The following is a 26,507-nucleotide window of genomic DNA, read 5'->3' on the forward strand; positions in this document are numbered from 1 at the left end:
TCGGCTACGTCTTTGCCGAATCGCCCATTCGGGCATGTCCTCGCCGAATCACCCATTGGCCTACGTGCTTGCCGAATCGCCCATCCGGCTATATTTTAGCTGAATCATCCATTCGGGCCTCCATTCACTGAGTCACCCACTCGACTCTTCTTCAGCCGAATGACCCATTCGACCATCCTATGGTTGAATCGGCCATGTGACCCTTTTTTCTTCACTTAGTCCTCGAAGCACTTTGATGCTGAAAGCCTTGCCTCATGTGTCCGTTAGCACGCCTGACCAACCAAGCGACCTACAGTGCCCTAGTACACCTCATCATGATCTCGGACAAAGCCCACGCCTCCCATTAATTAATACTATCTTTTTGCTGCCTGCACGGATGGTGACAAAATAATCACACTTTACCGGCGATGGGACAGGGAACTCGATTGTTCTTGACACCTCATTGATCATGATAAGACATTTCTTAATAATGACGTGACGTGCGCACGCTCATTTCCCCCTCAAAACGACCACTCCCCTGGGCAGGTATCTCTCTCAACCTCTCTGGACTTCTACTCTTCTTTTACGCGTCAAATTCCTCTTCTACTGTTCATCTTCCTCCTGCCTTGTCTGACTCTGAGCGTCGCTTGCCTGCGCCAGGGACCCCCCTGGCCTTCCTACTTACACTTGCTTTGTTCTCAGGACCAGGAGTCAGCAGTACGTCAGACCCGTCCTCCTGTTCTGTGCCAGCTCCGACGAGATTCTTCATTGACCCTGAAGCTCACATCGCCTTTAGCTCCTACTTCATCCCCACGGTGAGGAAGGTCCGGTGACGTGTCCAGATGCACTTCTCAACCGCAACAGCATGATACCGATAATTTAACTTGTTAACATTGTAAATTATTTATAAATAATGTTTATAAATAAAAATCGTAAGCTATATCATCGATAATTAATTCTTAAGTAAAAATATATTACTTATTGTATTATTTAATCAGTTGTATTTGTATAATAACTAAATAAAAGTTAGTATTCACCCATGTTGGCTCCGATTATTTTGAGAGTTTATATTATAACTAATTTAAAAATACCTTGAGATGATTATGTTAGAATTGCTCAAAATATTAACCAGATATCTTTAAATTCGTAACAATATATTCTGTTAATTTTAAAAAAAAATTGGGTAAAATCAAACGAATGCCTATCATTTACATTTTCATACAGATGTCCCATTTCTAATTAAAGTTAAATGAATGTATTATTTGACTTGAATTATTCAAAATATCCTTATATTATTTAATCAATCGATCATATAAAAGTTAGCAATTATATTTTACAATTATAGAAGCTAACTGTTAGCATCTACAATAATAATTTTATATTATTTTAATTTTAGTTCTTATGTACCTTTTTATAATGTGTAAAACTTCATTACTAATTTATAAGGTGATTTTATATCATTTTAATTTTAATTATATGAGTAATAATTTAATTAAAATAATATTTTAATAAACAAATGAAGTACATTTCAAATGAATATAATTTAATCATAATAAATATATAAAAGTTAGCAATTAATTTCTAGTATTAACTTTTATAATGCAAAAATAAATATAATTCAATCATAATAAATATATAAAAATTAGCAATTAGTTTCTACTTATTAGTTAGTTGTTAGATAAAAATAAATATATATATCATAACGTGCGATAATAATACTTTTTGGATAAAAATAAAATAAGAGTCTTTTAATTTTTTTTAATAAGATGCCCAATAATAAAATAATAAAAGAAGAGAGCTTTTTTAAAAAAAATCGCCATTATTTTTGCATATATTTTTATTTAAATGAAGTCGAAATTCGATTCATGTAATATTTTAGTTTATTATTGTTTGCGATTAGCTTTTGGAAAGTCAGTTAGGCTTTTGATGTTTGGTCTTGTATTATAAATTCGGATCATGGCCGACCATTTTCGTCCCACCTCTGGTCGCGCCACCGAGAAGATTGACGCAGAGAGCCAACGAGACCTAACCTTCCCCCGGGAAACTGGCGGCTGTGGCGATGCAACCGAACAGCAAGGAGACGGAAGGGATGGCGCAGTCCCACGCCGCCCTCCAGCTGGAGCTCCAGAACGGCGGCGGAGGCGCCGAGAACGACGATTTCTTCGAGCAGACGATGGCCGGCTTCCCCACCGCCGCCTGGGCACCGGAGTTGGGGATCCCCAGGTCGCTTTTCGGGGCGAAGTCTTCGGAGGAGTCGCCGGACGACGAGGGATTGAACTACGCCCCACCGTACGGTGGGTCGTCTCTTCTCGCCTCGCGGCACCGGATGCACCTCGGCACCTCGCCGGCGGATTCGTCGATGTTTCTCCAGTTCGGTGGGCAGATTCTGTTACATCCTACGGCCGCCGCCTCCGGGGGCGAGCCCGGGGCTTCCTCCGGTTGCCCCTCTCCCTCGGTAGCGGAGGCTCTGGGGTCTCGACTTCTGCCATCTTCGGGGACAGATCCCGAGGAGAAGTCGACCCGCCGTTCGAATCGTCCAATCCCACCGTATGACATCCATTCCTTTAATTGTCTCTACTTGCCCTAATAAAACCCTTCGTTTGGGCTAAAATTTCGATTTTTAATGGCGTGGAAGGAGACTGAGGTGTTGTATAACGACGGATTCACCGGATCGCTTCCACGGGCGGTGCAAGCGTCTCTTCATCAGCAACTCCTCCAACATCCCCAGGTTCTCATGATCATCAATTTTGCTTCCCCAGCGAGGATCGTGATAGGATGTTAACTACCTGGCATTTTTACTGTTTAAGAATTACGGAGCTGCTACGCTGACCGGACAGGCTCCTGCGATAACAGCGACGGCTTCAGGTACCGCCGGCGCAGGTACTGCACCACCCAAGCCGAGGGTGAGGGCCAGAAGAGGTCAAGCGACCGATCCCCATAGCATTGCCGAAAGAGTAAGCTCCATATATATATAAGAAAAGCATTGTGTTGCTAATCAGATTTATACTTGTTTTGGTTGTTTTTCCACCAAATTATCTTCGACGCTCTTTGCCTTTTGCTCTGTTCCAAGATTTGGTCTGATGGTCACATTGTTTATCTTGTTTTTGCGCCACAGCTTCGGAGGGAGAGAATCGCAGAGCGTATGAAAGCTCTGCAGGAATTGGTGCCCAACGCTAACAAGGTTCTTTTTCATACTGGCATTTTGCGTCAATACCTTAAATGAATAATTTGTTTCTATTTTCCGATGCACTGCAGACGGACAAGGCATCGATGCTGGACGAGATCATCGACTACCTTAAATTTCTCCAGCTCCAAGTCAAGGCAAAGCTCCCCCTTCTTCTTCTTCTTCCCATTGTTTAATTTAATATAGTATTTATCTCTGCAATAGTGACAGTAATTAAGCTTAGCGTTCAGGTCTTGAGCATGAGCAGATTGGGCGGAGCAGCCGCCGTCGCCCCGCTCGTCGCTGACATGTCTTCAGAGGCATAGATCTTCTCGATTCCTCGCATTTTTTTTATTTACTTCTAATTCGTTGAGATGACTCCTCTACGCGTCTGTTGATATCAGAGCGGCGGCGGAGCGGGAACGCCGAGGAGTAATAACGATGGCCTGACGGCGGCGGAGCAGCAGGTGGCGAAGTTGCTGGAGGAGGACATGGGTTCAGCGATGCAGTACCTGCAGGGGAAAGGCCTCTGCCTCATGCCCATCTCCCTCGCCTCCGCCATCTCCTCCGCCACCTGCCGTCCTCGGCCTCCCGCCAGTGTCAACCTCCGCTGCCCGACAGCCGGCGACGCGCCTCCGTCGCCGAGCATATCGGCGCTGACAGTCCAATCGTCCAACGCCGGCAGCGCCGACGCCGACGCCGGCAAGGATGGAGCTGTTCCTTAAGATCGCTGTGCCAAAACATGCTTGGAATTGGAATTTCAATGCTTAGTTAAAAAAAAAAAAATCTCTAATCAACAACAAAAAAATGTTTTCTTATTTTGATGAATTTCCCTTTTATGGCTGCCTTCGTGTATATCTGCCTTATGAGACTTCAACAAGGGTCATTTGTTTTCTAACCGGAGTTTATCATTTTAATTGGTTTGTTTGTTTGTTCTACAACCACACAAATCAAAATGCAATGACGATGGTGGGGCCTGTTAGCTAGTAAGTGGGGATTAAGTAGATCCGTATTTATAAATTAGAGATGGGCCCTCGACTCAACTGATCAGTCCGAAAGGCTACACAGGTTCAGGACAAAGAATTTCAATAAAATAGAAAAGGACGAAAAAGAAAAGAAGATACTCTTGTATAATAATTTGTGATGTCAGGGATGTGCCTGTAGAGTTAGGTCCATAAAGAATAAAGAAAGAGGAGGTTCAACTTGGTACGTGGGTTTAAGAAGAAGTTAAGTTCGGAAATTTTAATATGATTAGCACTCGAGTTCAAAATTAGAAGGTATTTTGAAATTGAATTCACAATCCAAAGGTGTTCAGAGTCGGAGATGGAACCAACGAAATGCTCAAAAAACATGTCTAGACCCGGAGAGAGAATGACACAAAGCCAAATAATATGAAAAGCATAGGTTTGATTTTGTTTGGAGGTAATAATTGATAATGATCATTATATGAAGAACGTAGCATTAATACTGGATGAAGCAAAAGAATAATTTAAGTGTCATAAAGAGGTGCATTATATGGAATACTATAAAAGAAGGTTAGAGGGCACGAGTATGCTCATTCTCATGTTCACTTTTCATACATTTTCTATTATCTATGTTTTTTTCTACTCTCATCTAACTTAAATATTAGATAGCCTTTGTTATGATTAGATTGGTACCCTCTCATTTCATATTAACTTTGAAAATCAATTCTTCTACATGATACAAAGAAGATGTGAAATGCTTGGCTATCAACATTCCAGAAGTGTTCAGTTAGCTTTCAAATTTTACCATATCAATGACCATTTTTAATTTTTTATAAATTTACCAAAACTATCTTGTAGAGCGGTAGACTACCTAACTATCCAAAACTCTTAGAAGGTGTTTGATTGAAGATTATCATTGATAACGTTGATTATCTATTCAAAATTATCAATAATAATCTTGTTTAGTTTAAATTACGATCAATACTTAAGTAATATAATATTACCGTCGTATTATTAAATGGATTATAATTTGAAAATGTGATTACTTTGACAGGTTTTTTACAATTCCTAATATTAATAAAAAAAATTTCCATAATTATCCTCTGATTTTAAAACTGAATTAATTGAAATATACCATAAAATCTAATTTAAACCAAGTTAATTAATTTAATAAATTTTAATTTAAATATTTATAAATTTAAAAAATATATTTTATTAAAATATATGAGTAATGATACACTACATGAAAACACAACATGAAAATGCAACATGATATACTATAGACTTGGGTCCCACATTCAATACAGTGAATTCACATCCATGCAGTATAGTATGTTATGTTGCATTTTCATGTAATGTATCATTAATTAATTATTTTAATTAATTATTTTATTAAAATATATAAATTTATTTTAAATTTAAAAATTATAAATAAATCATATTTATGTTTTTATATATTTATGATTATTAATATTATTAATTTAATTTAATTTAATTTAATTTTAAATAAAATTAAATTAAAAATAATATAGTAAATTTTAAATTGATTATATTTTATTCCCTTTAAATAAATAAAATTATGTTGAATCCAACAACATTAGATTATATTTTATACCCCATAATTTTGATTATGTAAATTACATAACCAAAATTATATATAATAATTTGAATATAACACATTACAAATTTGATTAATAAAATCCTCTCCATTTTATATTTTCCATCTTCTTCCTAGAAAACCAATGGGCCTTCAATGTGAAGCCGTAAACAATTTGAAGTTTTCAAACAACATACAAAAGGTGCATTTAGTTTATAAGGAATCAAACAGAGACACACAACAAACAAGAGGTATACATTTAGTTCATAAGGAATCAAACAGAGACACACACACAGCGTAAGAGATGAGAGAAGCTTTAAATATACTCATTTTGAAGCTACTGAAACATTAAAGCTGACCAACACAAAAATCCCAACTACATGAGAGCACCTCTGAAACGAGTAAAAATTATATTTAACTAAAACTTTTTCAATATTTGAATCAGGCCGGATGGACTCGACAGTTTTCTTGCTTAATCGGCTGAACTAAGCAACAGTCAGCATTCCATATTAACTAAAGATGAGTTACATAGCAGATGAATAATGATGACTACAAAGTTTCAGCCATATGCCTAATTCAAAATTTTCAATGCAGGAGAAGGTTTCACTGAATTGACTCATCAAGTTTCCTTATGGAAAAAAATATCGTATATATTTAGCAAAATAGACTGTATATATATTAATCAAAATGAAACTGCGAAATTTCCATGGTTCAGGAATCAATATCATCTTCGATGTTTTCACTTGCTTCACCATCTTCATGTGGTATTACAATGTCATCCCCCACATTTTCTGGGCCTGGACCTGCAGAAACCTTCACCATGGATGGGCGCAACAGCCTCTCTCCAAGTTTGAAACCTTTACGAAATTCTTGAATTATGATGCCTTCCTGAAATTCCAATGATTCCTCTTGCATTATAGCCTCGTGCAGCTTCAAGAGGAAATCACCAACCAGTGAGCCAAGAAAAACATATACCTCTCCAGAAAAACATATGCCCAGAAGAGTTTCATATATATTAAAGAAACAAGAAGTTTTGAAAGACCTCTAGGTGTGTTCCAAAGATGGATCTTTGTAATGATTAATCAAGATAAAATATCTCATTTTCTCTTTCTAATCTGATATTAGAGAAATCTAGGGTAAATTATGGTAAATCCCCCCTTATAGCTGCCAATATCAAATGGATACAAAAAAATAAGATGATTCAACAGCAATGGCACCAAAGAATTTTCTCAAATTAGCAATAAAAGGTAGCTCGTTACCAGTTGAACAGCAAACCCAACATGATTGCCAAATCAACAAAACAGAAAGCAGAAAAATGCTTACCAATGGATCAAAGGGAGACCCAACAGATTCCACAGCCTCCACACCAATAGATGTCAGAGCCTCAAGGAATTGCTTATAAATACTCTGATAGCTGTTGTTGATTTTCTCCTCTCCCTCAGTGTCAACCTTTATTTGAGACTTAGCTCTTTCAAAGTTGTCTAAAACAGGCAATAAGCTCTCTATCACTTCACCTTGCACATTTGTCATCAAAGAAAGTCTCTCTCTCTCTGCCCTTTTTCTATAGTTGTCAAAATCAGCACTGATCCTAAGAACTCTGTCCCTTTCTGTTGATAATACTTGAGATAAAGAAGCAATTTTAGTTGAAAGAGAATTCTTCTCATCTTCAATTGAAAGTAGAATGGCTTCGATTTCAGCAACTCTCGATAAATCTTTATTAGCCAAAGCATCTCTGTATGACTGTAGTGAGAGCAATACAGTTGAAGCAACTGTTTCTTCGGTATCAATGATTTGGGTGTTGGTTGTTCTATCCTCCAAAGAAATTTCATCATCAGAATCTTCCTGCAACAATAGGTATCTTAGCATGAACGTGCCAGGAATCCCTACAAAATATAGGAACTCAATAAACTTGAAAATTGCACCATTAAATGACATGAAAGAAAATCAAGTAGTTAAATGAACATAAAATACGGCCATTCTCACAACAATGAAATCTCCATTGCAGCAATATGATGTAAAGAGGGACACTTCGATCGTAGTGACAATAAATTTAGATTGATGATATCATGAGGACTATATCAGTTACTACTCCATTACAAAGGTGATTGAGGTTGTAGTCAAATTATAGGTGATATTGATTGAATTTTTGGATAGAGATAAAAAAACTTTCATAGGGTTATAAGATTATAAAATTACAGTCATGTGAATCATAGGTGATATTTATTGAATTTTTGGATAGAAATAAATTACTTATGTAGGGTTAAGATTATAAAATTACGATAGTGTGTATTAGTGACCTTGAGAGGACCTTGGATTATTTTGATCATATAAATGATTCATTATATCCAAGTTGAGTTGAGAGAGCAATGAAAGGTTTTTGGATTGGAGAGTTAACTATGATGGTGAGTTAGTTGAGCAATTTGTAGAAGCTATTCTACTTGAGAATAGATTGCTCAAATTGAGAACCCAATTTGTGATTGATGTTTAAATTGCTTTAGATAGGGAATTAGGAATGTTGTGGTTCGAGGTGACCTATACATTATAGGTATGATATCAGTAGACATGGTGATTGCCAATAGTTGTATGTTTATGTTCTCGTGGAAGTAGACTCAACATATCAGAACATATAAAGAACTCAATGTAATTTGTTGTCTATTCGCTTGGGTTGTTCTACTGCCTTGATATTCTTTTACCTTCTTTGTTTATATTATTGCTAATTTTCAATGGTTTGCATACATGTGATATCATGTGTGTTTGTGCAACTAGAGTAGTAACATACAATAAACTATATTGTGCTAGACCATAATTTGTATAGCTATTCACTATAGGATTATTTATGAATAAGACCTTTCTCGGATATTGAATCTATTACTCCAATAGCCTATATGATGATGATTCAAGACCACTTTAACAGTTATCTGGTTCTCATCACCTTGATCGATATTAACTATGTCGAGGAATATGAGTGCTAGATGTAGCAAGATCAAGCTACCTTTGGTGGTCATACACATTTTGAAATGCAAATGATAACCACTCTCGAGCGTAAAAGTGCAGGGACTCACGTCGAGAAAATGCATCCAATCACACTCGTTGATTAGTGATTAACAGTGAAGCAGACATTATGTTGATAATGGTACAAATTCCTTTAGTAGATACTTAACTCTTAGAGTGAATTATTACATTGACATTTTTATGCTATATGCATTTATGCCATATTGTGTTGCAATTAATGTATCATATTCATGGTACTCGGCCACTATTAATTTACCTAGCTTCCTTCCTTCCATTATTTACATCGATGTTTACAATGCATTCCTGATGAACCTTTGCTATTGCTGAACCTTATTTTAACTTATATTCATATTGCTCCTTTATGTCTACTTTCTACATTTGTGTTTATTTTTGCTAGTATCATCTCCAATTTCATGTAGTCAATTGAGTTGGTTCCACTAGAATTACTTGGGCAATTGTTGCTTTGTGAATGTGATATATATCTTGCTATAACATCACTCTAGGTTATGTGCGGTAAGGGAAGTCCATCATGTGGCAGATTGACCTTGAACGGGACATAATGTATATCTATTAGAGAGTTAGAAAGATGACGAAAAGATTCATAGAAACTCCAAACCACTGTCTTAGATGTGAAAAAATGTATCTCTTACCAAATTGAAAAGAAGGCCTAAATTCCAGCCCTATAATAAGCCACATGTTAAACCCTTTCGTATCTTTGTTATACACCTATTTTTTGTTATTTCTGTATTTGTGACCTCTTTCCCTCCCTTCAACTACCTCATTGTTTCCTCTTGCTTTATTTTGCTACATAATAGCTCATACAGACACTTTCCAATACTTTGTTTGAATGAACTCATCCCAATCCAGTGAGTCCAAATTCCTTCCTGCTGAAGCTAGGAGGCTTCACGCCCATGGGTCTCACATTGACAGGTGCAATGTCCATTTGATAAAATTGGTTCATTTACTAATAGCTCATCTTTTGAGAAAAGTGGTTAGTCAATCAAGTCTAACATAATAGCAAAGTAGGAGATATGAGGTTTGAACCCTGGCATGTTGAAGTTAGGACGCTCCTACATAAACAAGTGCAGTGACCTATCTATTAGATAAAATTGGTTCCTTTCCTAACATATTAAGCCTTTGTACAAGTAGTTAGGCAATCAAACTTTAACATTTTACAATTTTGATTATCATAGAAAGGATGCAAGAGGTTCAAGCCAAAGACATGATTTAATTGGACAACCACTTCAAAGAATAACAACTAAAATCTGTATGTCTGAATTATTTGGTATTAGATAGACGGATCACTTCTTGCCATTGAATATCCCAAGGCTTAAAATGTTTGGTGAAAAAGCTGTTCACATATTTCTGGTTTATCATCTCCTTGTATTCGTGCCCCATGAACCTTGAATGGTACCAAATCGCAAGACAGTGAAAGCCGAAGACACATTTTATATAGTCAAGCACATGATGGGAAAGTAAACAAAGTCAATGGATGGCATGACAACTTGAAATAAATAGCTCTCTTAGACCAATACAAAGTTAACATATGATCTAGAGAACACCTACACAAAGTTTAATCTATTATGAAGAACCCAATTTACAGAACGTTTAATGAATTTAAACGAAGATAAACCTATGTTTGCATTTTCCACACTCTTGATGACACAAAATAAACACTAAGGAGTTTTCAATACATTTGACACCTCAAAGAATTGCTGATCCATTTCCTCCTCCTACATGAGTATGTAAGCAAGAAGACCTAAAAAGTAAAGAGCTTGCTAGTTCTAATAATAGGTATAAAACCCTACATAGTAACTCAATGTTTTTGCATCATTAAAGTGAATACGACAAGATTCCTCATGAAGGAAACTTTCAGCCAAGGGAAGGAAGGCACTTCAATCCCTATCTACATGACCTCCAAATCTTTGGCCTTAAATAGCATTTGAATCTAGGTAGGCAAGACATGATAGAGGGAACTAGAGCAACCCTTAATCACAAGTTCTGGCATCATGAATATCAATCTCTTATCAGATTAGTGTGGTTCTTGCTTTGATCAGCTTAAAAAATTAGTAAGACCATTGTTGTCCTTTTTCCTGTATTGCAATTAAACTTTAGTTGTTAAAAAACTTCAATATATCTAACCTTAACTTAGTATGCTTCCCAAACAACATTTGAAAGGATGTTACAAGATTCTTCCACAAAATAACTAGTTAACAATCACGGTTATATTGACTTATTCAAATTTCACTACAAACAAATTGGAATTAAAATGTCAATCAAGTAAAAAAAACAGAACCTATCGAGATTCTTTCTGCTAGTGCCTAGTGCCATTGCTTGTGAATCATGTAGTGAGCCATCGAACATAATTCAAAGACATAAGAAAGACATGCCTACTAATGATTATAGAGGATATCAGATAAAGACTGAAGGTACTGAAAAAACTGAGATTCTCATGCCGTCCATTTTCTTCATATCCTGACAAATTATACCATCTTAAAGATGTGCATCACGTGTATATATATATCCATTTTAGAGAAGAAAAAAAAACACTTTAAAGTAGATCAACTAGTCTCTAGAGTTCAAAATTTTAACATAATCAATATTGCAGAATAAATACTCTGCCTAACTAGCTGATGGAAAAGATGCTCACATGTTCGCAACTCCCTTAAAACAACAAATTTGGCAACAAGATTTCCAGTTTCCAATTAAAGTAATTTGAGAAAAACGAAAAATACAATACCTCAGCCACAGCTTCAGTCACCTGTTCGGCTCTCGTCGTGTCTCCATATGCGGTGAAGAGGCGAAACCGTTGGAAGCGGAGAGGATGGTTGGCGAGAGGGGATCGCTGTAGCCTCAACGCACACGAAGCCCTCTGCGTCGACAAGAAGGACAGAAGACTTCTCGGGGCCTTGGGATGAGTGGAGCGAGGACCCGTCGCCGGAGAAGAATGGGACAGCAACGGCGTTCTAAGCACGGCAGCCATTTGGGAGAGGCTAGAGAGCAGCGCTGCCTATCTGGAGAGATTCTGTGGAAAGGTTCTGGAGAAGTCCTACTGCTTATTCGAAATGGATCGAACCGGTTCGGCGATCCGAAAATAACAAGTGGCAAAATAAAATAAAGTCCTATTTTCATTTTAATAAAAAAATTATCAAGGGACGGCTCATCTACTTTCGCATTTTACCATATTTTCTTCTATCCATTCCTAATTTATAAAATCTAAAATAGTAAAACATTTAAATTCCTTTTAATTTTTAACCAAAATCTTTTCATTTTTTGGATATCATATCTGAACGTTATCAAGTATATACGTTATTGATTTATAAAAAAAATAAAAATATAATAACATTTAGATGTATAAATTCTTTATAAAATTGTTTGAAAACAAATTCTAAACTATAAAATAGAATGTTCATCCATCGAATAAATTTAAAAGTATGAGTGATTTCTCATCTAACAGTCTTTCAAATTTTTCACTCTACTTAAAAAAATATTTTACATTTAAATCATGAATATTTGATTAATCTATTAAATATATTACATTATGCCTAAGGACGTGATCTCATTATATAAATTGTAGATTATTTCTCTCTTTATCGTATAGCAATAAGGTACATTATTTCATAATTTATTCTTCTAATTAGTCTCGTTCTACTAAAACAGTTGAAAGTATCATATAATCAAACATTTATAAATAAATTTAAAAATTTTATTTTATATTTATTTAATATATATATAATTATTTAAATAAATTAATTAAAATAATATATTAAATTAAATTAAATAAACTTAAATACATATATTTAATTTATTAACGAACAATATTATAAATTATGAATAATATTTTTAAATCATGTTCATTAATAAAAAATTTTATCAAGTATATTAAAAAATAAAAAAAATTTAAAATAAATAAAAAAATTTATATTATTAAATACATCAAATAAAATTAAAATGTAAAAATTTGAAGCAAACAAATAAATCCGATCATTTTCTCAGCTGTTCAAACGAAATGGCCTTCGACCCATAGTCACAAAGGTTATATCAAACAAGAACCGCATCTTGATTGGTGGTAAAAAGTTAATTCGTCAAGGACGGTCCCTCTAGGGTGGCCCTTCATTTTCTGGAAGAGAAGTAGATCACGGCGACTTTGTCCTTCGCAAACAGCGCGGAGAACCGCATCCTTATTGCTCAGACTCAAGGGACGCCATAGTACAATCATTCTTCTTCAACTGTTAATTGGCTCCTTTCCTCTATGACTCTGAATCCCCCTAAATTCATTAGAGAAAAACTTGGATTATGTGAGCATCAGATCAATTAGATGCCAGCATTAGACATCCATAAATTGTATTGTTAAATATTTTGTAAGAGGTGAATGAATGGATCCTATGCAACCACAAAAATACGGCAATCAATCGAGAAAGGAATCAAATTTACCACAAAGGTACGGCAATCGATGATGGCATCGAATTAAAATCGAGAAAGGAAGCAAATTTACCAGATCGTCGACAACACAAAAGGTAGATCCTCGATTTAAAAGAGTTCAGGTCTGTTGGTTCTGTGTGGTTCTATACCAAAGAATCATCGCCAATCATCTCGACCTCCCGGCGAGATGACGACCGTACCCTCCCGAAGACGGCGAGAAGCATAGCAGCCAGAAGCACGCCGAGGACATCGGCGGCGGCGTCCTTGGCGGAGGCTCCGGCCGATCTCCAGATCCCAATTTCGTCCGCGGCCTCCTTAGCCGCCCCCGCAGCGAGTGCCGCGAGGGAGCCGAGGGCGGCGCTTCGCCGTCGGACGAAGGCGTGGCGGCTCCGTCCAGAGAGGTTGGCAACGAGAAGGGTGATGACGAAGCAGGCTAGTAGATGCTCGAGTTTGTCCGCGGCCAACCACTCGTCGCCGCCCTCCATCGCTGCGGCACCGTGGTTTCTCCTTGGGGCGTAGATCCCTCTCCTCTCTCACTCTCGAAGCGGCCGTTTCGAGTCGCATCAGACCAGCTCCGGTTTATTTAGGAAGTTTCGCAACCTTACGTGCAACTTAAGCCCCAAGGATCCTAGAGATGAATATTTTAAATTATGTTTCGAATTTATAGATTGCCAATTGATGATTCCTCGAATTATAATCTGGTAACAACTCACAGGAAAGCTACATAGAAGATCGAAACAGGTCCAGTACAATCTTTGTAACAACTCAAAAAGGTTGGCATTAATCACAGATCAAGGACACGAACAGAGACTAATGCCCCAGCATGTCAAATGAGCCATAAAACAAGTTGTTAGTATTATATGCACAAGGAACGTGATGTTTACAAGACTTGTGCGACGCTTGGTCCATTCTATCCTACTCTTTAACTTTTGTCAAAGTGACAAATTACATTGAAAAAGAATATGGCTTGCCTTTGGAAAAAGGAGGAAGAAAAAAAATTAAAAAATAAAAATAAAGAAGAAAGAAAATGATAGAAAACTGGTAACGGCCTAAAACGTAATGTTATAATCCCGAAGTAGTTGCCCACATGGAGACTGAGCTCACATCATCTGACGAATTTGGAATTGCTGTTGTTGCCTTGTGTAATTGACGGGTATCTTGTCTAAGTTGTATCAAATGTGCTCTAAGGCTGGAAGACTCCACCTGTGCCATGAAATATATATAAGTCGAGAATAGAATTGCAATAAGTTGGATGTTGAAAGAAATGAAGGATTGAATTCTTTTTCCCTGCCCATCTGAACATGAGCGGCCACATTATTATCAAGAAATAACTCAGTCTGGGCTATGCAGTCTGAGCTCAGAGTGTATATACAAACATGTCTATATCTGAAGTATACCGTCAAGTTATATGCAGATGCAAGAGAAAAGGATATTGCTAATGTGCTTATAGCATAACCATTTTATCCAACCGACCTGCATTGCTGCTACTAAACCTAGTAAATCTCTGCACTGCTCGAGGAAAATTTTGTCTGCTGCTACAATAGCTGAAAGCTTAGAAATTAGAGTCTTGGTGGCCTCAACCTGATAACCATATTCAAATCTTCAGTTCATCTTCAAATTAAAAAAAAAAAAAAACTTGTATCCACATGGTGAAAGTGAAATTGAGGAGATCAGGAGCCCTATCAAGTTCCAGGAAAATGAAATCACTCCTCCAGAATAAAGTTATTGCAACCAAATCAAAATGTTAAATTTGTCATCCAATTGTGATTATAACTTGATATAGAAAGGATTCACATGTGAACAATGCAGGCATAAACAAGTGTTTGTGCTTTTCTAAAGATTTTCATAACTTTTCACGCAATAAAAGGACTTCATAACATTGCAATTAATTTGACCAGTGGAAGTTATTCCATACAGATTATAGACATTTAAAAGATGCAAAAAAACAGACACTAGAATCCAGTCAACATGTTGGGATATATTATCTATTGCCGAATAAAAAGTTCCTAGAAGTTTATGCAAAGGTGGCATATTCAACTTTGAGAGTACCAACTAGCTCAGTTGGTAAGGACCTTAGAGGAAGTTTTTGCCAAGGTCTTGCGTTGGAAATCCACCTTGACCTTGATATGAGTGCTTAACAACTCTCATAGCTACCTTTTAAAAAAAAATTAAGCACAATTCTAAAATATCAATAAAAGTATGATTAGATATCTTCAGAATCCTCACTGGTCAAATTAAGAAGAAACAAATAAAGTGAAAATTAGTCGACAAATCACCTTAGGTAGCAAGTAACAAATGGAGGAGGCCATTGCTTGCATAATATCAACTGCTGAAGTAATAGCTTTCTTCACATCAAGTATATTTGCCTGAAACATAAAAAATTAAAAGAAAACTGAAACTTTTATTTGACTGAAATTACACACAAAAAAAGTCAAATGGGTAGTGATTCATTGCTATGCAAATACCCTTGCTCCTGTAACAGGAAGGCGTGATGTACCAGCTTTCACAGCCTCAATTGTCCCGCATAAAGAACTCTTGTGTTCTCTCTCCAAGGTCACATAATGCTCAAGGTATGCAATCTACAAAACAGTTCCAAAAATCATCAATGAAGCAATAAAATAGTGCAAGTAATAACATTTCATTGGATGCACAAATTCTGATTTAGTAGCATCAACAAAATATCATCATTTGGATTCAAGCTAAAACAGGATCAGCAATCAGAAGTCCGTGTCCATGTATGAGATACCTATCATTTAGTTCCACGTATGTTGTTTTACTTCAAAAAAAAACAGTACAAATCTGATTCAGCAGCATTGACAAAATATTAATATTTGGATTCAAGTCAAAACAGGGTCAGTAATCAAAAGTCCAGCTGTCCATGTATGAGATACATTATAATTTATTTCCATATACATGCTTTTACTCGACAAAAAAAAAAACATAGATGAAACTTCAACATTCTTCAAGATCTTATTGTCCAAAAGACACTTCAAATCTTATTCAAGAATGATAAAAGAAGTGGGAAAAAATGTAAATATAGGAATGCATATACATGAGACATCATTAGTGGATCAGTGATAGAACTAAATGAATCACATCTACCTGTTCTTTCAAAATCGCACCAAATTTCATCTTCAGTTGCAGATGTTGGACATGGGTCCTTCTTATAGCAACTGAATCACGAAACTCTGAGATACCATCCCATACACTAAGAAGATCATTCTGTATCACAATCAAAAGTAAAATAAAATCATGTTTCCAAAGTTAATTGCATCCAATTAAAATAACTTTCATTTATGTAAAAAAATAATAAAAAGAATAAAAAGGCCAGGGTTCAGAAAAATCTCCGTTGAAGCAAATTGAGATATATAGCACAAGTAAGACGTACTCTATGATTATCACTGCAGAACTATGAAGCAGAAAATTTACTAAGAAATTGTATTTAAGTGGAGTGTGAGAAATAAATATCAGAAATGATGACACCTACGTTGAGGACCAAGAGATTCAAATGAAGGAAACAGCAGTTCTGCATTAAATGTCTAATAGTATTTATACAAAATCCCATAAAACGTGGAATATATCAGAAATAAGATTAGTACATATATATCATGCAGCATTTAGTACGTGGAAAACCCAATTAAGTTATATTTGAAGAGCAAAATTTGCTGGGATTACTGTCAAAAGAAAAGGAAAAGTATTATAGACATCGCCAACACAACCTACACTTTCTTCCAAGTAATGTTCATTCAATTAAGTAACTACACTGTCAGCAGAAAACTACTACCTCTGCCCTGATTTTTTGAACTGACAGTGCCTTTTCTGCCTCGGCATTGACAAAATGCCACTGTATGTTTGAATTGTACAGTAGCTTTAACTGATGAGCATCTTCTAGATGTTTTGCATTCTTCTCTCTCTGTGAATCAACGCTATAGGTAAGGACAGAAGATATGCCACCAGCTCTATTAGTCACGTTGTCAGATGGTGAGAATGGAGTTGATGGTCGTATCCTGGATGGACTGGTCATTCCCCTAATGGCAGACGACGCTGAAAAAAATGAGGATATGTTGCCTGATCTACCGGTTGCATTACCACATGGAGAAAATGGAGTTGATGGTCGCGTCCTTGACGGACTGGTCAGACCCTTAGTGCCAGAAGATGCTGACAAAGATATGGCCCTACCAATTGAAGTACAAGCTTGTGAGATTGGAGTTGATGGTCGCGTTCTATATGGACTGGACATGCCCCTAGTGGTAGATGAGGCGCTATTAGTCGCATCATCAGATGGTGAGATTGGAGTTGATGGTCGGGTCCTGGATGGACTAGTCATGCCCCTGGTGGTCGATGACGTCGACAAAAGCTTACTCGGGGATGCAGGGCAATTTAAAACTGGGATGGGTGATGACCGAGTTCTAATTGGCCTTGGTACAGATGTTGATCTCTCGGTAAGTGTTGAAGAAGAATGTCTAGGTGATTTGACATCCTGCTTTACTTTTCCACCGTTAGTGTCGAATAGTTGCTCAGATACCTCATTTGAGGAAGGATGAGGAGCTGTTGTTTCACTCTCAGAAGAAGGCTCGGATTTCTTTGGTGAAGCAACACGCAGTGCAGCTACCAAGGAAAGAGACCTGTTAACTTTGTCATTTGGATCTGCACTCATGGAAAAGATATTTGCAGACAACCTGCCACCCTGCATAGCAGGCCACCGGTGATGATCAATGACCACCCTTGCATTTGAGTTTTCAAGTGGTTTAGAATCCACTGGCTGGACAGATGTGCTCCTTCCTCTCAAAGGAGTCAACTTTCTCTCGGGCACTACACTTGGCTTTGTAGAGGAATTTGCAACAAGCTTTTCACTTTTACTTACAGAAACTGCAAGAGGCTCTGATTGCAACGATGATACATTCCTCATCGAAGGCCACAAACCCTCTGACACCTTGTTGTTAAGTATTTTCCGTGCAGTATTATTAGCACTTGTGGCCGTATCATGGATTGAAGTAGTCGGCCTCGAGGATGGTGAAGAGGGCGTGGAACGATTGGATGGAGATGAGGGTGCCGAAAACCTTGATGTAGGGGTCACCGGTCTCCTCCTTTCAGCAGATTGGGCCCTCTTAGGCTGTGACGCTTCAGATGCAAGGGAAGTGCAAACGGCATTTGGAGAGGGGAATCGTTTTGGTGAACTAGGTCTAGAGATTGGAGCAAAGGAAATCCCATCCTTGTATCTAGAGGCAACTTCCCGTACCTTGCGAGTAGCAGGGATTGCATTGTTCTTCTCAGAAGGAACCAACGGCAGCCTGAGATTATCTTGTGTCTGAGAAATCTTCTGCAGCTGCATAGCCTTTGGGGGCTTGACTTTACTTGTATCCATTCACTGACCTCGTTAGATGATGCCACATTGATGAGTTCGTAATAAAAATAAGCTATTTAGGCAATATGGCAATTAGGAGAAACCTGCGCAAAAGAATTTTTCATAGATCCGAGTAAATTTTCACTGGCAAAAAATTGCAATTAAAAAGGGAAAAAAAACAGAAATATTTCTATTACAGCAGACAGATAATAAGAAAATCTGAAGAAGCATGGTGCAACACGAGAATTCACTTTAAATAAAGAACGGAGAGGATATGATAGTTTCTGGTCCAACTTCATCTTAAGAACTTCATGAACATTGAAAATCAGAGAAAAGGTACTCGCATTAAGAAATAGTTAAAGAACAGACGGTGAGTATTCAAACACAATAAAGAGAACCAAGCTGCTACAAGAAATAATGAAGATTCCAGCAACAGACGTGGGAATACGCACAGAAAATGAGCCGAACAATGGATGATCATGTGTTATCGTGGCAATTTTTTTAATACATGCACTAAAATTTAATATTCGCGTATGTTTCTTGTTCTGTCGGGTTTCATCGCAGACAAAAACAATTGGAGGATGGTCAATAGAAGGAAAGAGGTCATAAACGGTAAAAGGAAAGAGATAACTGGAAACATATGGCGACTACTGATCCTAGGAAACTGTCAATGGTCTTAAACATTAATTGAGGAAATGAGAAGATTCTGTGGTTAATCAAACAATGTTTGAGGTCCACGCGGCCAGTCAAAATCTGTGAAAATACAAACCATAAGACCAAATCGAAATCAAAACTTTACATCTGCAATTAAATCATCCTTTTTTTCATCGACCAAATTGTATCCTGCATGCATGACAAATCAACCTCGACAAGGTCGTAAACGAAGAACAATTCAACTTCTACCTAGAAAAACCAAGAAAACAACAATTAAAATATACAAAAAATCAACACACATTAACTACACCAAGAAAATGCCATGGAAGAACTGACCGGAACGGAAACAAAAACAAAAAAAAGGGAAAGCATTCAGAAATTTGAGTGCGATAAAACTTCTCCGACGTGCATAACAGAAGGGTTTTGACTTTCGAGCACAAATCAATCAACCAACCAACCTGTGAAGCATGAGGTGGAATCCCATAAAGGTTTCGCATTCCAGACTGGAACCCTAATCGCCGCCGGACGACGCCCTCCAATGGGAACTCCTCGAATTCGATAGCGGAAACCGAAACCGGACGATGGTTATAAACGAAGAATCACACAAGAACCGTGAGAATAAGATGAGAAGGCCGATTTCGTTGTCCTCCGTCGCGGAACGGCGAACGGGGAAGAAGACGAACCAGGGGAGAAACGACACGAGACCTTTCGGTTACGAGAACGAGAGGAAGAGCGCGACTCCCTCTATTTTTTCAATATTTATATGCATTAAATTATTATCGGGTTTAAGCAGCTGTCATCGTCGAGGCACTCACGGGTCGAACTCAAAAAGAGGATCAAAATCCGACTCCATCCTTGTTTTCGTCGCATTCTCACCCTCCATAATTTCATTATTGAAAGTGGGTCCTTTGTGTAGCTAAAATTCTGGGTCCACGATTTGGTGCCATTGTTCACGGCAATAATGGTCACATGTGAACCGGACCGGACGGCGTGACGGGCAGCGGTTAAGGCCAGTTCGAGGGCAGACGCGATCCAGCATGGCATGTGTCGATGCCCAAACATAAACCCTGCCACTACGTGCCAATTTTTTAATTTTCTAAATTCGAATTAGTTAAGTAATATAAACAAATTACAAAGTTAAATTCATATCCATTTATTATCTTCTAATCAATGATTGTTATTAGTTCCAAATTATAATGGTGATAAAATACTTTCATAATTAATTAAGTATTCGTGAATTAATTCTTAATTATTATGATTAATTTTTTTTCAATGAAAAGATAATTTTATGAGTAGATGGATACTTTAAAATTAACTGATTTACAAAATTAAATATCTGAATTAAAAAAAAAATTGATCGAGTAGTGGACAGCAACCACTTGGCCACCTTCCCCTTCCCCTGCTTGCTCACCAATTAAGTTAACATTATTTTTATAAAATGAATAATAATCGGTACGAAGGAACACGGGTGCATGTGTTGTGGGCCAAGCTTGAGGTTACCTAACATATTCTCCCTAACTATAAATGTAGGAACAAGGGCCGGCTTCTCATCCACAATAAATTGTGGAGTTTGGATTGTACTTATCACAAAACTAATTATAGCATCCTTGAAGTCTTGATGACTGATGGTATCCGAAGTTATTCTCGAGTATTTGACCTCACTTTTTAATTCATCAATTTTCAATTTCTTGAATACTTTTGATTTGTCAGTCTCTTTTCCCAAACACTCTCGATTCCTCGGTCTCCTTTCCCGAATACTCAACATTCATCTAGCAACAACCCCATTCGGACTCGAAAATGTTATTAGAGATTTGCACTTCCAAACACTTGGCAGTCATTCAATAATGTTCCATTCAGACTCGAGAATGTTACTCCGATTCTACGCTCCCGAGTACTCAATGTTCGTCCGCCGTTGTCCCTTTCAGACTTAGGAATGCCCCTCAGAATTTGCACTCGACGCTTGTCCAGTAACATCTCGTTCGGATTCAGGAATGTCACTCGGGATCTGCATTCCCAAGCACTTGACGTTCGTCCAACTTTGTCCCTTTTGGATTCAGGCATGTCACTCAAAGTCTGCGCTCCCGAACACTAAATGTTTATCCAACGATTTTTTATTCAAACTCGAGAAGTCTAGTCAACTATTGGCGATAATCTACTACTCAGTCTCAACCTCCAACAACTCTCACATATCTAGCCAATAGCCCAACAACCTCCAACAACTCATGCAGAATGTAACACTTGGCCAATGACTCGATAGTGTCAGAGGTACGATCCAATAGTTGTCATCCCTAGTGTTCTACCACCCTTCATGTGATCAGCCTGCAAACAACGTCTCGCTCATGTGGTTGCCTACGTGTCTTATCTAGAGCTCGCGTGACAACTTACGTGGAGATTCTTTTTTGTCGGCTATATAAGGATCAATAGAGGTAAGCAAAGATATGATGATTTTCTTATCGCACGCACAGAGGCATCTCTTCTCCACCAATAATTTCTCTTCTCTTTTTCTCTTAAGCATTTTTCTCTCTTTCATGTTTCCGAGAGCTTCATCTTTCAACCTAGTACTGACTTGACCGTATGAAGGGTCGTGCTAGCAGTATCGGTCTGCACTGATTGCACTTTGACTCGTAGTTCCACAAGAGCATGTCACACTAACGGACACCGAAATTTCCACCCCAAATGCAAAGGGAGAGGAGAAGCCCTAGTGGATGAAAAAGCACCCCGTAAAATGACTAACTCAGCTATATATGATTAATTATACGAACTGATTATTAACTAGCTAGCTTTTCTCTAGCACGCCTCTGACAATATTTTAGATGGTTAATTGACTTGTAGAAAGACCCTTTCAGCAAGTATGTAGTAACAAATGCATTGAAAAACAAGGACAGAGCGACTTTGACCGTTCTTAGATTTTACATTGATCTAAATGGGAATTGACTTGGTTCAATTTGGTTAGGAACCAAAATAGACGAGTTGACCCAGCATGGACGTGGATGCCACAATCTTGTTTCCTTTCCAAGCGTTGACTTTGACTTTGCTCTGTGTGCAATTTTATATGTTATATAGTTTCGAGTTTCTAACTTAATAGCTGAGAGAGAAATTTTTCATTGGCAGGCCTAACAAAGTGGGCCAATTATGCCTCGAGCTTTCAGACCAATTAGTCACTAACACAATTCTGGACTACACAAATTAATTCTCCTCGATATCATGGTCGATAATAGCTAAGGATTACCAGAGAAGTAGATTGTAGTAATATATATTTAAAAAAGAGAGAGAGAAAAACATTAAAACAAACATTCAACTAGTCGGTCAGTTATGTGTGTCTTTCTTTATATTATTTATATATATTTATATTATTTTTCTCACTTATATATAATTGTGATAGAACTTTATAAAAACTTCACATCTAAGTATATAACGATTTTCCACTCAGATTTTAAATTAATTTTTCCCCTTTAAAAGAAGCCTTCTAAAATAGTTGTTTGTCGATTTGGGTTTTAGGGTTTTAAGTGACCTACTTTTTAACACTGCTTGTCTCCGTTATTTTTTTCTTTTTCTTTTTTAAAATAATATAAAAAGCCTTACCAAATATAATTTAAGTTGTCTTAATCCAGTCGACATTAATTAAGAATAAATAAAAGAGTAGAAAACTTTATTAAATGGACGTCATGTTACACAATCTCACTATATTTAATTTGATCAATCCACATATCCCTCTTAAATCACTTCGTCATGTCGGCCTAAAACAGATTAAGTCGATCAGAATAATTAATTAGAATAAATATCAATATTAGAAAAGATGAATCACCTTGTCATGTCGGCCTAAAACAGTCGATCAGAAGAAATATCAATATTAGAAAAGATGACTACTTTTTTTTAATTTTCATCAACAAGAAATATATAATTACTATTAGAAGGGCAACCACGAACTTACAATCTAAATTAACTTGTTGTAATCCTTATTTTTTGAAAAAGTGTGTGTATATATGTAGGCAAAATGATATGCTTCATAATTTATATTGCATATCCCATGTACATCTAATATAAAATATTTTTTTTAATTTTTTTATTTAAAATTTAGGTTTTACTATTTAGAATTTAGTGTTAAGATTAAAAGAAATGAGAATTTTAAAAAAAAAATCATATTAGGTGTAGTTCACAAGTGTGTAGCATAAAACGTGCATCATACCAAATCTTATATAAATTAATAAATGATATGTTGCACACATAATATAAAATATATTTTTAATTTTTTTTTAAGATTTAGATTTTAAATTTTATAATTTATATAATTTATATTAGATGTTTAGCGTGAACATATCAAACTCTTATATATATAATTTAATTAAAATTCTGATTAAAAATCGTGTTATGTCATTCAATCATTCCTTGTCAATTCCGAACGGCAGCTTAATAAAAGATTTAGTTGGGAAGCGAAGGCGATAAAGCGGTGTAGACGTCAGGGAACACGATTACTCTTCAATGTGAATTGTGAGTTCTAACAGTTCCACGGCCGACGTGATTCACGCAGTGGCATGCATGCCATGCATTCCACGTCGGATCGTAGTCTACTTGTCGTGGGCATCAGTACTGATTAATGCACCAAACACCAACTTAGTAATTAATCACATGTTTGCATTAATTTTCTTCTTCTTCTTCCAACTTATTATTGTTATTTCAATTGGTTAAGTACATTTAGCATCGCATCGTCTAAAATTGCATTCGTGGAATATTTTCCTATAAAAGAATTAAGCTACTCGAGTGAATAATACGACAAAATTTTCTCATTAATTAGGCCACACATCTATTCAAATATTCAATGCAAGTTGAGTATGGAAAAAATAATTATTAACTTATTAACCTGAGCAATTATATTTATTTATTTATGAGATATGGTTGTAACTGTTTTTTTTTTTTTTTGCACGTTTATTTTCACAGACTATGAGTTCATGCTTTGATATAATAAGGTTGTAACGACTAATTTAGTTATTTATGATGTCACGCAAACATAATTATATTTATTACTTTTGAAATTATGTACCTCTTGGATTTGGACTCCAACAGGGATGATGTCACACGGTGGATTTTTTTTTTAAAAAAGTATATCTGCAAAATAAAATGAACAGATTGAAATTGTCCATTTAGAACTCTCTAATAACATCATCATGCAAATTTAAATTCTTATTGATTAGTGGAACTACTTAAATACAACTCATTCAACAAGCATTGAGCTCACGTAACTTTTAATTTCTTAGAGAGTTTGCTGTGTGAAATTCTCATCAATATTAAATTTTAAAGAAAAATTTATTATCTTATTCTACGTTATAAAAAGCTACTTTTATGACTCTGACATTCAAATCAAACAATACTAATTTTATCATGTTGTGTTAAGACTCTTCCTTAAATATATATAATAAAAAATTTATATACTGTATACGAATTAATATCACATGGCACGTGATATCGCAATGCAAACTTCAACGTCTCAGTAGCAGATTGTAGCAGACATAGCACACAGTTGACGTTGATAAATTAATCTTGTTCCGGGGCATAATTAATTTAGTTACGATATAGTATAATTATTAAAGTGAACAAGGATTGAATTTCGATCAAGTTAAGATAATGCCCTCATTTATCATGACCAATTGTAATTTTTTAATTTACTTCCTCATAGATGGTCGTGAGATCGATTGTGCATGTGAGACCGTTAGAGTGACAAATTCCTTCTTTTGTTGGAGTTGATGAATTAATCTCACACTTTAATTATTTAAAAAGTAAACTATCAAATCCAACATTCTATTTCATTGGCCCTCTTTTCTTTTGTAAAAGGTGAAATTCGTCATTCCAACGATCTCACACGATCAGTACAAGTAAGGAAGTTGATGTGATAAGTCTTGTCCAACCCGACGTGGCAGGGTAAGTCAACAAATCGTCTAACCTGGCCGGTCCCGGAGTCCGCGATCAGGGTGGTCTTGTCCGGCCCGACGTGGCAGGGTAGGTCAATAGATCGCCCGACCTAGTCGGTCCCGGGGTCCACGGTCAAGATGGTCTTAGGAATTCAAGCCCAGTCATCTGAGAGCGATCCGTCTGGTCCGTTCGCATGAACCTTCTTATCCGGATCATGGGGATCCAACACTCTGTTCCCCCGGCTGAACATGGCTGAGGCTAAACCTGGGTGGACGGATCAATATAATAGATCTTTGACCAATCAGCCTACCTGGCCTACCCATACTCATCATCTTGCCTGACCTGCATGGGCCTCTACTCTGCCTACCCGGGCTAGCAGGACTACAGTCAATCCCGAGTACGCGCCGCACCACTAAATCATTTCCCGGGCCACCCATCACTTAGCCCATCCCGGCTTGCTCAGTCTGCGCAACTTAGCCAGGTTGTTCATCTTATCCAACCATCCCACTGTGACATGCAGTGTACTCGGCCAACACTCACCATGATTATTCTCGGGTAACTTGCCTAGCCTGGCCATCAACAATCAACGCATTCAGACTGCTCAGTCTACCTGGTCTGCTCGACCATCTACTCCGCCCATTTTACCCGGATAAACCCGACCATCGCTGGTCCCAAGTACCCTTATCCCACTCCGACTTCAGTCCCGGCTCAAGTCCTCCTATAACATACAATTGCAATACAGACAATCAAGCGTGTGAATTGTCATGCAGGGGAAAGCTATCTTCATATCTCCACGTCTCATCTCGTCATGGCCATCATTTTCCTACTTATGGCTAAACGACAAAGGTGATGTACAGCACCGCGCCGCAGGGCAGTTACAGGCGTATCGCCCTTGCTCCCTAGATGCCACCCTACTGGCGCAGGTGTCAGACACGCCCAGGTTCTGCCCCCCCCCCCCCCCCCCCCAGATACCACCATAGCCTGCTCCCCTGATAGATGGAATGTTATCTTCGAAGGTATATCAGTTCCCACGCAGGTATTGGCTCTCTATCCAAACTCTTGCATTCTCACTACTACTACGTACGATTGTTGTTGCTACTCTCTCTTCATCGGAGGACTGACTTGAGCGTGGGAGTGGCCTGATCCCCCGGCACCAGCTAATCCGTTCGTTCGTGGTGATCTCGTATGTCCCCCTCCTACTAGGGTCCGCATAGATTGAGGTGACATCTTCTTGACCGATGAGTTGACTGTCATCGATTTTTAATCGGAACATAAATAAATCGAGAAATTATAGTTGATCATGACGAAGCATTGGCCCTCTTTAAATTTACATATAGATACCTTTAAATGTACTGATTCAGAATTTAAATATAAAATCGATCCGTTAGAAAAATAAAAATCGACTTTTTTTTTTTTACTTTAAAGGGATTGATCAGGGCAAAATAAAACTGGTACACCAATGTGATG

The 26,507-nt window shown here is 37.2% G+C and overlaps 3 protein-coding genes and 1 pseudogene across 3 annotated transcripts; 1 reads left to right on the top strand and 3 right to left on the bottom strand.

The window, feature by feature from the left end:
• Nucleotides 1–1,952: 1,952 nt before the first annotated feature.
• Nucleotides 1,953–3,997, top strand: LOC141827897 (bHLH transcription factor RHL1-like; annotated as a pseudogene).
• A 2,329-nt stretch (nt 3,998–6,326) lies between these two features.
• On the bottom strand, nt 6,327–11,752 carry LOC141827899 (uncharacterized). Its single transcript, XM_074715240.1, has 3 exons — nt 11,457–11,752; nt 7,028–7,546; nt 6,327–6,634 (listed from the first exon to the last, which is right to left on the bottom strand). The coding sequence occupies exons 1-3, from the start codon at nt 11,697–11,699 to the stop codon at nt 6,416–6,418; spliced, it is 981 nt and encodes a 326-aa protein (XP_074571341.1). The 5' UTR covers nt 11,700–11,752; the 3' UTR covers nt 6,327–6,415.
• Nucleotides 11,753–12,956: 1,204 nt separating this feature from the next.
• Nucleotides 12,957–13,753, bottom strand: LOC141827904 (uncharacterized). Its single transcript, XM_074715244.1, has 2 exons — nt 13,212–13,753; nt 12,957–12,984 (listed from the first exon to the last, which is right to left on the bottom strand). Exon 1 carries the CDS (start codon nt 13,621–13,623, stop codon nt 13,282–13,284), a length of 342 nt encoding a protein of 113 aa, XP_074571345.1. The 5' UTR covers nt 13,624–13,753; the 3' UTR covers nt 12,957–12,984; nt 13,212–13,281.
• Nucleotides 13,754–13,980: 227 nt separating this feature from the next.
• On the bottom strand, nt 13,981–19,788 carry LOC141827893 (AUGMIN subunit 8-like). Its single transcript, XM_074715233.1, has 7 exons — nt 19,595–19,788; nt 16,923–18,586; nt 16,241–16,360; nt 15,604–15,717; nt 15,415–15,504; nt 14,612–14,719; nt 13,981–14,341 (listed from the first exon to the last, which is right to left on the bottom strand). The coding sequence occupies exons 2-7, from the start codon at nt 18,501–18,503 to the stop codon at nt 14,201–14,203; spliced, it is 2,154 nt and encodes a 717-aa protein (XP_074571334.1). The 5' UTR covers nt 18,504–18,586; nt 19,595–19,788; the 3' UTR covers nt 13,981–14,200.
• Nucleotides 19,789–26,507: the final 6,719 nt, after the last annotated feature.

Source organism: Curcuma longa, chromosome 4 (genome assembly GCF_044706935.1).
Source record: "Curcuma longa cultivar G26 ecotype Majalengka, Jawa Barat chromosome 4, ITB_CL_G26_1.1, whole genome shotgun sequence".
NCBI classification, from domain to species: Eukaryota; Viridiplantae; Streptophyta; class Magnoliopsida; order Zingiberales; family Zingiberaceae; genus Curcuma; species Curcuma longa.